This window comes from Globicephala melas, chromosome 3 (genome assembly GCF_963455315.2).
Source record: "Globicephala melas chromosome 3, mGloMel1.2, whole genome shotgun sequence".
Classification (NCBI taxonomy): Eukaryota; Metazoa; Chordata; class Mammalia; order Artiodactyla; family Delphinidae; genus Globicephala; species Globicephala melas.
Window position 1 is genome coordinate 88,021,052 of NC_083316.1, and position 15,518 is coordinate 88,036,569.

Genomic DNA, 15,518 nt, shown 5'->3' on the forward strand with positions numbered 1-15,518 from the left:
ATCTACAGTTATATAGTATTTTTTAATTAAAATGTTTATAGTACATATTGATTTTTGTGATTCTATCATTTAACTCATTTTCAGTTAACTGACCAACTTCCATTCTCAGGCCCAGAAGGCTTATGCTGAATTATAACAATGCCTACCTATACCTCACTGGGTTGTGGAGAAGATTTTTAAAAAAATAACACAAATGGAAATGCTTATTAAGGCACACTGCAAAGCATATAAAAGTACTAAATAAATGTTTTATACCTCTATTATTATTAATGGGTAAAGAAGGAAGCTATTAGAACACTATTTATTAGGATTCATGTGAAGGGAACTTTTTAGAAGTATTCAATACTATAAAGATAAATTTCCAGAAAGAAGCCTCCTTGAATTACATGAAGGCTCAATACTCCCAGTTACAGATGGAAAATTTTCTCTCTAGTCATTGAACTGAAAATTCCAGCTTAAAATCCTAGATATGATTCCACATGACATGATTCAGAGATCAAGCAAAATTTAATGAGAATATTGGCTCCATACCTTCCCAACTATGTGAACTTGGACAAGTTACTTAACTTCCAAAAGATTCAACTTTTCATCCTGAAATACCTCAGCGCTGCTATGAAGATTAAATTGGACAACAAAATATGAAAGCACAAAATACAATGCCTGTCATATAGAAAGCACCCAAAATATTATTTACTTCCCTTTGCAAATTGTGATGCTAATTTAGAAACAGAATGCTTAAAACATTCTTAAACTACCTAAATGTAACACATTTTGATAAAGGAGACTTTTCAAGATCTCTAGTTTCTCAGTCTCATTATAAATATCACTTATCATTATAGGGATAAAATGAGTGTCACGTAATCTGAAAAGGGGAGGAAATGGGCTAAGTGGATTTAGTATGAACTCAAGACATCCCTGGATAAGAATGCCAGCCCTATCACTTATTACTTTATCTCAGATAAATTACTTATGGTCTCTCTGTAAGTGCTTCCTCATCTATAAAAATGAAATAATACCTATCTCACAGAGTGGCTGTGAATCAAAAGAGAAATTAAATGTATCAACATATAGTTGGAATATATGAACAGTGCCCTACCCATGGTAGATACTCATAAAGGTTACATACTTGCTCTTTACTTAGTTGACTGAATATCACTAGAACATGTAAAGATAGATTAGATGAGACTGACATTTTAGTTTATCTCACAGAAATTCAGCATCTAAAAACAAGTAATGTTTCTTTTTTCCTTTATTGTGGTAAAATATATCAAACATGAAAACTGCTATTTAACCATATTTAGGCATATAATTCAGTGACATTATATTCAGTGTTGTGCAACCAACACCACTCTTTCCAAAACTTTTTCATCACCCCAAATAGAAACTCCCTACCCATTAAGCAACAAGTACCCATTTCCTACTTCCCCTAGCCCCTGAAGCCCTCTACCTACATTCTGTTTCTGTGAATTTGCCTATACTAGGTAATTTATATAAGTAGAATCTTATAATACTTGTTCTTTGTGTCTGGCCTATTTAACTTTGCATATGTTTACAAAGTTCATTCATGTGGTAACATGTACAGTGTTTCACTCCATTATAAGGCTGAATAATATTTCATTGCATGACATACATTTCATTCATTCATTCATCTCTTAATGGACAGTTGGGTTGTTTCTACCCCTTGGCTATTGTGAATAATGATACAATGAATATAAGTGAACAAGTATCTATTTGAGTCACTGTTTTCAATTATTTGGGGTAAACATCTAGGTGGAATTCCTGGGTCAAATGATAGTTCTATGTTTAATCTTTTGAGGAACCACCAAACTGTCTTCTACAGTATGTGCACCATTTATATTCCCAGTAGCGATGTATGAAGATTCAAATTTCTCCACATCCGAAGAAGCACTTTTTTTTTTTTTTACATCTTTATTGGAGTATAATTGCTTTACAATGGTGTGTTAGTTTCTGCTTTATAACAAAGTGAATCAGTTATACATATACATATGTTCCCATATCTCTTCCCTCTTGCACCTCCCTCCCTCCCACCCTCCCTACCCACCCCTCTAGGTGGTCACAAACCACTGAGCTGATCTCCCTGTGCTATGCGGCTGCTTCCCACTAGCTATCTACCTTACCTTTGGTAGTGTATATATATATGTCCATGCCTCTCTCTCGCTTTGTCACAGCTTACCCTTCCCCCTCCCCATATCCTCAAGTCCATTCTCTAGTAGGTCTGTGTCTTTATTCCTGTCTTACCCCTAGGTTCTTCATGACATTTTTTTTCCCTTAAATTCCATATATATGTGTTACCATACGGTATTTGTCTTTCTCTTTCTGACTTACTTCACTCTGTACGACAGACTCTAGGTCTATCCACCTCATTACAAATAGCTCAATGTCATTTCTTTTTATGGCTGAGTAATATTCCATTGTATATATGTGCCACATCTTCTTTATCCATTCATCCGATGATGGACACTTAGGTTGTTTCCATCTCTGGTCTATTGTAAATAGAGCTGCAATAAACATTTTGATACATGACTCTTTTTGAATTATGGTTTTCTCAGGGTATATGCCCAGTAGTGGGATTGCTGGGTCATATGGTAGTTCTATTTGTAGTTTTTTAAGGAACCTCCATACTGCACTTTCTTATTTTCTGGTTTTTGCTTTTTTTTTTTTTTTATTAATATCCATTGGAGTAGGTGTGAAGTGATGTCTCATGATTTTCATTTGCAATTCTCTAATGACTAATGATGATGGGCATCTTCTCATGTGCTTGAGGGCCATTTGTATTTTTCCTTTGGATAAATATCTATTCAAGTATTTTGCCAATTTTTCAATTGAGTTCGGGGGGGGTTATTGTTGGATGGTAAGAGTTCTTTATATATTCTGGATATTAAACTCTTATCAAATATATGATTTCTACACATTTTCTCTCATTTTATGGGTTGTCTGTTCACTCCCTTGAGAATGTCATTTGAAAAAAAAAGTTTTTAATTTTAATCAAGTCCACCTTATCTGTTTTATACTTTTCTTGCCTATTCTTTTGGTGTCATATTTAAGAAACCATTACTAAATCCAAAGTCATGAAGATTTGTACCTATACATTCTTCATAGAGTTTTACAGTTTTAGCTCTTAAATTTAGTTCTTTGATCCATTCAGAATTAATTTTTGTCGATGGTATAAGGTTAGGGTCCAGTTTCACTCTTTTGCATGTGGACATCTACTTTTCCCAGCACCATTTCTTGAAGAGTGTTCCTTCCCCCAGTGAATGTTCTTGCCACTGTGGTAAAAAAAAAATCAACTGACCACAGATGTGAGGGTTTACTTGTGGACTCCCAATTCTACTCCATTGGTCTATATGTCAATCCTTATGCTAATATTACATGGTTTTATTTACTGTACCTTTGTAGTAAGTTTTAAAATAAAGAAGTATGAATCCTCCAAATTTGTTCTTTGGATTCAAGATTGCTGTGACTCTTCTACGTCCCTTAAAATTCCTTATGAATTTTAGGATGGATTTTCCATTTCTGCAAAAACCACCACTGGAATTTTAATAGGGACTGCATCAAATCTGTAGCCCACTTTGGGTAGTATTATCTTAACAATATTAAGTCTTCCAATTCACAAGCTCAGGATGACTTTACATTTATTTAGGTCCTCTTTCTTTCAAAAATGTTTTGCCATTTTCAGTGTATAAGTCTTGCATTTGCTTGACTAAATTTACTCCTAAATATTTTATTATTATGGATGCCACGATAAATGGAATTATTCATTTATTAGGCCAAACAGTTTTTTTGTGGATTCTTTAGGGTTTACCATATAAAAAACATTATCTGCAAATAGAGATAGTTTTTTGTCTTCCTTTCCAATTAGGAAGCTTTTTATTTCTTTGTCTTTCCTAATTGCTCTGGCTAGAACTTCCAATACAATTTTGAACTGAAGTGGCAAAAGCTGGGCATCCTTGTTTTGTTCCTGAACTTAGGGGAAATGTTTTCAGCTATTCACCACTGCGTGTGATATTAGTTGTAGCTTAGTCACATCTGACCTTTATTATGTTGAGAAAGACCCTTCAATTCCTAGTTTATTGTGTTTTTTTATCATGAAAAGGTGTTGGATTTCACCAAATGCATTTTCTGAGCTAATTAAGATGATTATGTGAGGTCTTTTCCTTCATTCTGGTAATGTGGCGTATTACACTGACTGATTTTTGTACATTGAGTCACCCTTGCATTCATGGGATAAATCATACTTGGCCATAGTATATAACCCTTTCAATATATTGTTGACTTCTGTTTGCTATGTTTTTTGAGGATTTTTGCATCTATAGTCATTAAGGATGTTGGTCTGTAGTTGTCTTCTCTTGTAGTGTCTTTGTCTGGCTTCAGAATCAGGGTAATGCTGGCCTTGTAGGAATCAGCAAGTGTTGCCTTCTTTTAAGTATTTTGAAAGAGTTTGAGAAGGATTGGTATTAATTCTTCTTTATCTGTTAAACCAAATTCAACAGGGAACCCATCTGATTCCTGACTTTGCTTTGTTGGGAGGATTTTTATTACTGATTCCATCTCCTTACTTGTTACAAATCTGTTCAGATTTTCTACTTATCCTGAGTCAGTTTTTGTAGTCTTTACATTTCTAGGAATTTACCCATTCCATCTAGGCGATCCAGTTTGTGGTATACATAGTGGTTCATAATTTTCTTGTATAATCCTTTTTATTTCTATAAAGTTAGTGGTAATATCTACTCTTAAATTTCTGATTTAGTAAGTTGAATCTTCTATTTTTCTTAGTCAATATAGTTAAAGGTTTGTCATTTTTGTTGGTATTTTCAAAGAAACCAGTTTTGGTTTCATTGACTTTATCTATAATTTTCCTGTTTTCTAGTTCATTTATTTCTGCTCTGATCATTATTTCCTTCCTTCTGTTAGCTTTGGGTTTAGTTTGCTCTTCTTTTCCAAGTGCCTCCAGGAGTACAATTAAGTTACTAATTTCAGATTTTTCTTCCTTTGTAAACATAAACTTTTACAGCTATAAATTTCTCTCTAAATATTATTTTTGTTGCCATAATTTTTGCTATACTGTGTCTTCATTTTCATTCATTTCAAGGTATTTTCTAATTTCCCTTGCGATTTCTTCAATGTTCGATTGGTTGTGCAAGAGTATGCTGTTTAACTTCCACATATTTGTGTATTTTCCAGATTTCTTCGTGTTACTGATTCTTAGATTCACGTCATTATAGTCAAAAAAGATACCTGCATGGTTTCAATCTTCCCAGACTTATTAAAAGTTGTTTTGTGGTCCAAAATATCATCTAATCTTAAGAATATTCCATGTGTACTCTTCTGTTGTTGAGTGTAGCCTACTGTATATGCCTGTTAGGTATAACTGGCATACAGCATTGTTCAAGTACTCTAGTTTCTTGTTGATCTTTTCTGGTTGTTCTCTCCATTACCGAAAGTAGATTATTAAAGTCTCCAACTACTAATGTAAAACTGTCTTTTCCTCCCTTCAAGTCTTTCCATTTTTGCTTCATATATTTAGGGGCTGTGTTGTTTGAGTCATATATGTTTATAATTGCTATATCTTCCTGATTAATTGAAACTTTTATCAATACATAATGACCTTCATTGTTTCCTGCAACCTTTTTTCACTTAAAATTGATTTTTTTTCTGGTTATAATACAGATCTTCCTCAATTTACAATGGGCTTACATCCTGATAAACCCATCGTAAATTGAAAATATCGTAAGTCAAAAATGCATTAATACACTTATCCCACTGAACATCATAGCTGAGCCTAGCATACCTTAAATGGGCTCAGAACACTTACATTAGCCTATAGTTGAGCAAAACCGTCTAACATGAAGCCTGTTTTACAATAAAGTGTTGAGTATTTATGTAATTTCACTGAAATTGAAAAAGAGAACAGTTGTATGGGTACAGAATGGTTATAAGTGTATCAGTTGTTTACCCTCATGATTGTGTGGCTGACTGGGAGCTGCAGCTCACTGCTACTGTCCAGCATCGTAAAAGAGTGTCATACCACATATTGCCAGTCTGGGAAAAGATGAAAATTTAAAATCTGAAGTACAGTTTCTACTGAATGCATATGGCTTTCACACCATCATAAAGTCGAAAAATTTTAAGTTGAACCATCATAAGCTGAGGACCATCTGTATAGCCACTCTAGCTCTGTTTGGTTATTAGTATTTGAGTGGAATATCTTTTCCCATTCTTTTACTTTCAACCTCATTGTGTCTGTAACTGAAATGAGTCTCTTTTAGACTTTATATGCATGATTTTTTTTTATGCTGCCAATCTTTGCCTTTTAGAGAATTTAATCTATTTATATTTAAAGTACTGATAAAGAATGATTTATTTCCACCATTTAGCTATTCATTTACTGTATGTTTCATACTTTTTTTATTGTTGTTCCTCAGTTCCTCCATTACTGCACTTTTTGTATTTGGTAGATTTTATGCAGTGTACCATTTGATTCTCTTCTTATTACTTTCATGTATATATTTATTTTCTTAATGGTTATCATGGAGATTACAATTAACATCTGAAACTTATAATAACCTTATTTGAATATTACCATGTTGGTTTCAATAGTATACACCCTATTCCTGTACATCTCTATCCCTCCTACTTTATATGGTTATTACCACAGATGATACATTATGTGCCCATTAACAAAGATTTATAAATACTGTTCTATACGTGTGCCTTTTAAATCATATAGAAAAAAATAGTTAAAAACCAAAAATACAATAAATCTATCTTTTACATTTACCTATGTGGTTACTTATACTCGCATTCTTTTTTTCTTCCTATGGCTTTCAGTTACTATCTAGTGTCTTTTTATTTCAGCCTGAAGAACTCTCTTTACCACTTCTTGTAAGGCAAGTCTACAAACGAACTTCCTCAATTTTTGTTTACCTGGGAATATCTTAATGTCACATTTACTCTTGGAGAACAGTTTTGCCAGATACAGAGTTCTTGGTTGACATTGTTTCTTCAACACTTTAAATATGTTAGCCAACTGCTTTCTGGCTTCCATGGTTTCTGATGAGAAATCAGTTGTTAATCCTATTGAGGATCCCTTGTATGCTATGAATCACTTCTCTGTTGCTTTCAAGATTCTCTTTGGCTCTAGCTTTTGAAAATTAGACTATTATGTGTTTTAATGTAGGTCCCTTTGAAATCATCCTGCTTGGAATTCACTGAGTTTCTTGGATGTATAGATTCATGTCTTTCACAAAATTTGAACAGTTTGGGCCACATCATTTCTTAAAATACTCTTTCTGCCTCTTTCACTCTCCCTTCACTTTATGGTATCCCACAGGTCCCTTAGACTCTGTTCACTTTCCTTCATTCTTTCTTCTTTCTGCTCCTCAGACATGATCATTTCATTTGTCCTATTCAGGTTCACTGAGTCTTTCTTCTGCCTGCTCACATTTGATGCTAAATCCTTCTACTAAATTTTTTATATCAGTAATTATACTTTTCAGCACCAAAATTCCTATTTCATTCCTTTTTATACTTTCTAGCTCTTTATTGCTATTCTCATTTTGTTCATGCATCATTTTCTTGAATTCCTTTAGTTCTCTGTCCATGCTTTCCAAACCTTTCAACTTGCTCTACAGAAGCAACAATTCAATCAACTGCTATGTTTAAGAGTAAAAGAGAAAAAAATACCAGGAAAATTAATCAATTATGAAAGCTCCATACTAGGCCTTTTGAAACTTTATTATACATTTTTAAGTTGTTAATTCACTAAAAGTATAATGTAGTCCACATCAGGGCTTATCAAATATCACTGGGTCATGAAATTAATTTACTGAGTGGATCAAGATCAACATTTATTTAACATAATAGTACAGAATAGAAAATATCAATTGCACTATTCATAAGGCTATATATTACTTCATAAAAGTTTTACTTCTATTTTGTGTATATATGAAAGCCATTCTCTTTCTAGTATACCGTAACACTATCCCAACAGAAGAAAGAGGCTAAAAGAGGACACACCCTACCACAGCACCATCTTAAGCATAGGAAAGGATTACTCATTGTACTGCAATGAAGTTCATATGCAATTACTTTTAAAAATTACTTAGAATGAAAACGATTTATTTTACTACCTTTTATCAGATTATTACTTCATATATAACTAATTCATAATTCAGAAACCATAAAAATCTGAAGCAAACATCTAATCTATCATAAATTAATGGGTTCCAAAATACCTCACATTCTAGGGAAGATTTACATAATTAGTCTCAAAGCTGTAAATATTAGATAAATTCATAATACTTAACTGGCATATTGTCTTGTTCCTTAAAGAACTTTTTAGTTTCCCTCTATTTCAACCATAAATATGACCTTATTTTTACAAGGAACACCCTTGGCACTCTGGTCAACTGGTACCTATTTGTGTTATATCAGATTTAAATATATAGCAAATTTAATCCATTTCTTAATAAATACATAGACTTTTTAAAATGTTTCATTGTGAAGTATAACTTGCTGGGAAATTTCCGTCACAAAAAAATCACGCCATGTCTATAAAATTTATAATTTACCTCAAAGATTAATTTGTTTTAGCAGACTTAAGAACTTCATAAAATGCTTTGCTAGTGAATAATCCTGTACATAGCAGAAATAGATCAGGACAAATATTACAACAGGTAAGACTGTTGTTGCACAATTAGCCTGTGCAGACAAAATAGGCTCCCTTATAAATTGCAGGATTCTTAACACATAAATTGGATTGACACACCTAGTACTATTTAGGATAGTCATTCCAAATTTCTTCTAATACTGAGCTTTCAGTTAATTCATATGCAGTGTTTAAATTTAGGGATCTTCAGGGACTTCCCTCACGGTCCAGTGGTTAAGACTCCACGCTCCCAATGCAGGGGGCCCGGGTTTGATCCCTGGTCAGGGAACTAGATCCCACATGCGGCAACTAAGAGCCTGCATGCCACAACTAAAAGATCCCACATGCTGCAATTAAAAAGATCCTGCGTGCTGCAAATAAAAAGATCCTGCATGCCGCAACTAAAAAGATCCTGCATGCCGCAACAAAGATCTCACACGTGGCAATGAAGATCCCACGTGCTGCAATTAAGACCCAGCACAGCCAAATAAATAAATAAATATTTAAATAAATCAATAAATTTAGGGATCTTCATATTATTTCTGACTTCGTCTCATATCAGACTTAAGTCTAGGACTTTACTGATACTCTGCTTTTCCTGGGAACTATTAGGACTACATCTCAATTCTAAATTTAAAAAATAGTTCTGACAAAGTTCTTGAGTGGAATTATTAATTCTTTCTTTCAACAAATGTTTGCCAAGGGCACTGTGGGTAGAGTGGTACATGTGCATAGCCTCTGCCCTCATGGAACAGGCTCCTTTATTCAAGGTCTAGAAGAGTACAGTCTATTGGCATGGAAAAAACGGAAAGACTGTAGGGCGGTAGGGCTTTGGAGAATCCAAGCTTCAAATCCCAGGTCCACTGTCTACCACACATTAGGCAAGTTTCTTAATCTCTCTAAGCCTTAATCTCTCCCTTTACAAAATGAGTTTAAATCAACTATTTCCACAAAGTTATTTCAAAGGTTAAATAAAAACTACAAAAAGTGCCTAGTACAATAGAGGGAACATTACTAAATATTCAAAATATTCACAAATTCAGGGACTGGCACATAGAATCCATTCAATATCCACTCTGAGACAAGAAACCTTAAATACCATTTCCAAAGAAAGTGAATCAACCAGAAAATACACATGATACTATATTTAATCCAATTATTGTACCTAATATAGGTAATTACCATCTTTTTCTTCATTTTATACTCCTTAACTTGGACTTCCATTTAAAAGATATTTTAAAACATGTAAGCATGTCATCTAGTAACATAAAAGAGGAATTAAAAGTTAATTTTTAAAACCTCATGCTGACCCAAACTGCATACTGTAGTTACCTAAAGCAAAATTTCGCATAAAATTTAAGTAACAAAGGAATAAATTAATAAAATGGCTGGTCAAAGAAGTTCAGGCACTTATTAAAAAACACAAAAAAGTTAATTTATCAATTACAGCCATGGAACTCTAGTTCACTAACCCAAATATTCAGATACATAAAAAGGATGACTTATTTTAGTCTCTGAACATTACAATATGTATGTTGCTATGTATGTTGCTACAACATAGCAATCTTTCAAAGTGTTGCTGCAAGAAAACATGTTGAGTTAATACGAGTAAAACCATTTTATAGATGCTAAAATTTACCTGTTTGAGTCCTTCATCAGTAAGTTTGTCCTGGTTGCCTACATGAACTTTCTGAAGTAAAGGACAGTGAGAAGCTACCGCAATAATAGAGGTGTCAGAAAGCTGTTTACACCTGTAGGCTGTATACCTAAGAAGTCCAGGACACTTAAATGCTAGAACACACACGCCAGTATCCGACATACTGCGACAATCAGAAATGTTGATTTCAATTATATTTTGACTTCTTGATGCAATTTTTTCCAATAATTCATCAGTGACCTATGAGAGAGAAGAAAAGCAATAAATTTAAAAATCTGCTAAAAGTAGAAACTTACATTCTATTCTTTTATTAAATTCTCCCCAATAAATAATAATTAGATTATAGCATGAAAACCACAATCAAAAGAAACCCTTCTTACTTAATATTAAAGCATAATAAGAACTGTGGTATAATAAAAAAATATATTTGGTCTTTGTCTCCAGTTCCTGGAACAGAGCTCCTAAAGTTCTAGGAATTTCCTGAGTGATAGGAATGTCTTTTGTTATTTTTAACAAGCCCCTTTTACCATGCCTGAGTTTATACTAATGAAATGACTTAAGTTGGGGCCCCTAGATAGCTTCAGGATGGGGGCTGGTCACCAGAAAGACCAAACACCATGTGATTAGAGGGTGGAAACTTTCAGCCCCATCCTCCGATTTCCTGGGAGGGAAGGGGAGCTGGAGACTGGATTATAAAAACTCTTGAACACTGAGATTTGAAGGGCTTCTGGGTTGGTGAATACATCAAAGTGCTGGGAGGTCAATGTGAATGTAAACAATATAGAAGCTCCAAACTCTCTCCCCCCATACCTTGCCCTATGCGTATTTTCCATTTGGCTGGTCCTGGTTTACATCCTCTATAATAAATCAGTGAACATAGTATTTTCCTGAGTTGTGATCATTCTAGCAAATTATCACACCTAAGGAGAGGGCTGGGGGAACTTCCAAATTTACAGCTGGTCAGTCTAAAGTACAGGTGGCTCCTAGGACTTGTGACTGGCATATGAAGTGGAGACAGTCTTACGGGACTGAGCCCTTAACCTGTGAGGTCTGCACTAACTCCAGGAGTTAGTGTCATAATTGAACTGAATTGTTGGACACGCATTTGGTGTCAGAGAATTTGTTGTCAGAATGGAAAAAAACACAGATTTGGTGTCAGAAAACACCAAGTGATAATGTATGTGTTAGTTTTCATTAAACACCTAAAAATCTATCCTTATAAGGAAAACATACTTTAAACTTTCAAACTCACCAAAAACTCCCCACAAACAAAACTGTATTGAGATTTGGAGTTGGTTCTGTTTTTAACCCAACAAATAGTATATATCAGCCATCATGATGTATGACTCTTGACTTTTCACACTTATTGTGAGATAATACCTACCAAAGTATATACATTTCAATTGTTTTACTACTTTTATCAGAATACATTACATAGAACTAAATCCATAGCTTAGACAATATATCATTTTGGGTTTCAGCACACTGAAGACTTCATAGAAAAGTCCATTAAAAAAAAGTTTTTCTCGGGCTTCCCTGGTGGCGCAGTGGTTGAGAGTCCGCCTGCCGATGCAGGGGACACGGGTTTGTGCCCCAGTCCGGGAAGATCCCACATGCCGCAGAGCGGCTGGGTCCGTGAGCCATGGCTGCTGAGCCTGCGCGTCCGGAGCCTGTGCTCCGCAACGGGAGAGGCCACAACAGTGAGAGGCCCGTGTACCGCAAAAAAAAAAAAAAAAAAAAGTTTTTCTCGGAAGACTCAAAGCTACCTGTAAGTAACCTTAAAATTCATCTGCTGAAAAATTCATATGGCCATCTCAATTCTTTAAACAAATTTTAAAAACCAACCTCTACACATTCCCTGCCCAATCATATTTCCAAAAAAAGAAAACAGAGTTAACATTATTCAAATCTTTTGTGCAAAAATAATGATGAGAGAAAATGCACATGATGAAATTTAGAAAGGAAAAAGAAGGGCTTCCCTGGTGGCGCAGTGGTTAAGTATCCACCCATCAATGCAGGGGACACAGGTTTGAGCCCTCGTCTGGGAAGATCCCACATGCCACAGAGCAACTAAGCCCATGCACCACAACTACTGAGCCTGCACTCTAGAGCCCACGAGCCACAACTACTGAGCCCGCGTGCCACTACTGAAGCCCGCGCACCTAGAGCCCGTGCTCCGCAACAAGAGAAGCCACTGCAACGAGAAGCCCATGCACTGCAATGAAGAGTAGCCCCCGGCCACCACAACTAGAGAAAGCCCACACACAGCAACGAAGACCCAACGCAGCCAAAAATAAATAAATAAATAAATTTTTTAAAAAAAAAAAAAAAGAAAGGAAAAAGGAAAGAATTGGAGTGTTGAGGGATACAAGGAGTTAAGAGCCAAGGTTGAAAATACCTTTGTTTACGCTTGTTGGAAACAGCACACCTCTCTTTTTTTTTTTTTTCTTTTTTCACCTCCAGATCTAACTACCAGGAGAGGGGAAAAGCTCTTCTTAGTCTGAGTTTGTAACAAATAGCTCAGACAACCAAGACTAATGAAGTAAAGAGCCAATGGATTACTTCACGTTACCTCTCTCCACTGTACCAGCCACAACTAACTAAATATTCACCATTCCCCCTGGACACAAATTTCATGAACCTGGACAGGTAAATGACTAATTCTATAACTGTCTTAACCTCTTACCAATGAGGCAGTAAAACAAAAAGAAAACTCATACACAAATGCTCAGGAACTTGCTTATTTTGTTTAAAGTACATGTGCCTATAAACACACACAAATGCTACCAGTGTTGGAATTGGCTTGTACCAAATCACAAAAGTCTATAGTATATACCACTTTCGAAGTCAGTCATATCACTACATTCAGTGACATCACATTGGTAGCTTGAAATGGGTCATGGTGAAAATATTTGTACAACAAAAACTGGAAAATATAACAAATCAGGGCTTTTTCTTTGCTCATTTGTTTTTGAAAGCCAGCAGTTAAACATTTAGCAGCACATCACTAACAATATCATGGAAGGATTTAGAGCAGGTTTAGTAGTCTAATAAAATCCTATTCTTATTGGATATCTTTTTTATGTTTCCAATGCCAAGCACTGAAAACCAAGTTTAAGGGAAGAATTTAACAAGTCCAACAAATTATTTGTAATAAGCACTATTAACTATCTTCTTTCCTAATTTATGCCACCATATAAACATATTGGCAGTCGGGCAATGGGGAGGATTAGAAAATTCATCAAAATGAAAATTAAAACAAAATGAGTTATCTTATTCCATTTCTTCACACAAAATAACATTATAAGTATACTGTTATGAAAAGCATAATAATAATAAATTAATAGGGATAATGATAGTATCAACTCATAAGATGGTTGATCAAATGAACACATATAAAGCTCACTGAACAGTATGTACGTGGCACATCAGCAGCACTATATAAATGTTTGCCCTATTTTCTACTATTAAACTAATATTCGTAAAATGACCCCTCCAAAAAATGAAAAGTTTAATAACTCTTTTTAAAGGTAGTAAAAACTGGGGGGGGGGGGGGATGAAGAGGACTAAGACAAAGAGGATTAAGAACCAACCCAAAATTACCAATCCAAACTAAAAAATGTATTCTTCATCATAGGAACCTAGCTTCAACTTGAATTTGAAAAAAAATTACTAAAGCACAGAATTATAGATTACAGTCATTTGAACTATCTTGAAAAACAGCGTGAAAGAAGTGATTTCTGAGGAGGAAAAAGATATTTTTTGAATAGGTCAACCTGAGTGTTTCTTTAGAATTAGAATCCATACCTGCTGACGACTACTAAGATCCAGCTGCTTCCAAAACTGGAAATCTAAACAAAGGTCACGCCAGTACTTGCAAACCAATGATGCAGAAAGGCAACGCTCATCCAGGGATAAATTGGAAAATATCTGTGAATAAAAAAGGAACCACATAATATGCGCTAAAAATTTTAAAGGCAATGAAAAGGTCTTCATCAGTTAGAAAAAATTACCCCTTTTTTTTTTTTTAATTTATCCTTTCTGTCGAGGGCTGACTTTAAATAGATCGCAGTGAGGGAGCTGCTCTGCTATGTAAGACACCCTGACCCAGAAGCAGGTCATCTACGAATGGTTTAGCACCAGGTTCCCTATGAAAGTGCGTTGTGTGAAGGGCGAGGGGGCACAACAGGCAAGGGGGTGGCCGCCTTTCCAGCCATGAAAAATCAACTTTAAAAACAGAAAACCATCTTAAGTACAAGTGGCCGTTATTAAAAGAGTCATTGTTATGGACTGTCCTAAAGAGGAAGTATGATATGGGAGAAGCTAAGAACACAACCAAGAGAGGGGGAAAAAAGCAAACACTCAAATTACTAAAACCATGAATAAATAGAGACATTATTACCAGCCTTACAAAAACAGAATTATAAGAGAATATTATGAACACTGTATGCCAACAAATTAGATAACCTAAAGGAAACAGACAAACTTCTAGAAACATAAAAACTACAAAAAACTGACTCAGAAGAAATAGAAAATTTGAATAGACCTATAACAAGTAGAAATATTAAATCAGTAATCTAAAAACTTATAACAAAGAAAGACCAAGGACCAGATGGCCTCAATAGTGATATATTTAAAGAAGAACAAATATAAATTCTTCTTAAATTCTTCCCAAAATTGGAGCATGAGGGAACCCTTGCTAATTCATTCTATGAGGTTAGCATTACCCTCATACCAAAGCCAAAAACATCACAAGAAAACTATAGACCAACATCACAAGAAAACTATAGACCAACATTCCTTATGAATTTAAATGCAAACAATCCTAACAAAATACATTTGACCCTTGAACAATGCAGAGGTTTGGGGTGCTGACCCTCAATGCAGTCGAAAACCCAAGTATCACTTTTGGTTGGCCCTCCCTATATGCGGTTCCTCACCCATGGATTCAACCAACCAAGCATCATGTAGTACTACAGTATTTACTCTTGAAAAGAAATCTGCATGTAAGAAAACCGGCACAGTTCAAATCCATGTTGTTCAAGGGTCAACTGTATTAGCAAACTGAATCCAGCAGCATATTAAAAGGATCATACACCATGGCCAAGTGGGATCTATCCCAGGAATGCAAAGATGGTTCAACATGCAAAAATAAATCCATTTAACATATTAATCCATTTAACCATATTAATA

General features: G+C 34.9%; 1 protein-coding gene across 1 annotated transcript in view; it reads right to left on the reverse strand.

The window, feature by feature from the left end:
- The window catches only part of FBXL17 (F-box and leucine rich repeat protein 17), a 478,538-nt gene that overhangs the window by 451,909 nt on the left and 11,111 nt on the right, over nt 1–15,518 (reverse strand). Inside the window, exons 2-3 of the mRNA XM_030869915.2 lie at nt 14,133–14,255; nt 10,308–10,565 (exon numbers count right to left, since the gene is read on the reverse strand). Of these exons, the coding sequence (XP_030725775.1) occupies nt 10,308–10,565; nt 14,133–14,255 (381 nt within the window). The remainder of the gene's footprint in view (nt 1–10,307; nt 10,566–14,132; nt 14,256–15,518) is intronic.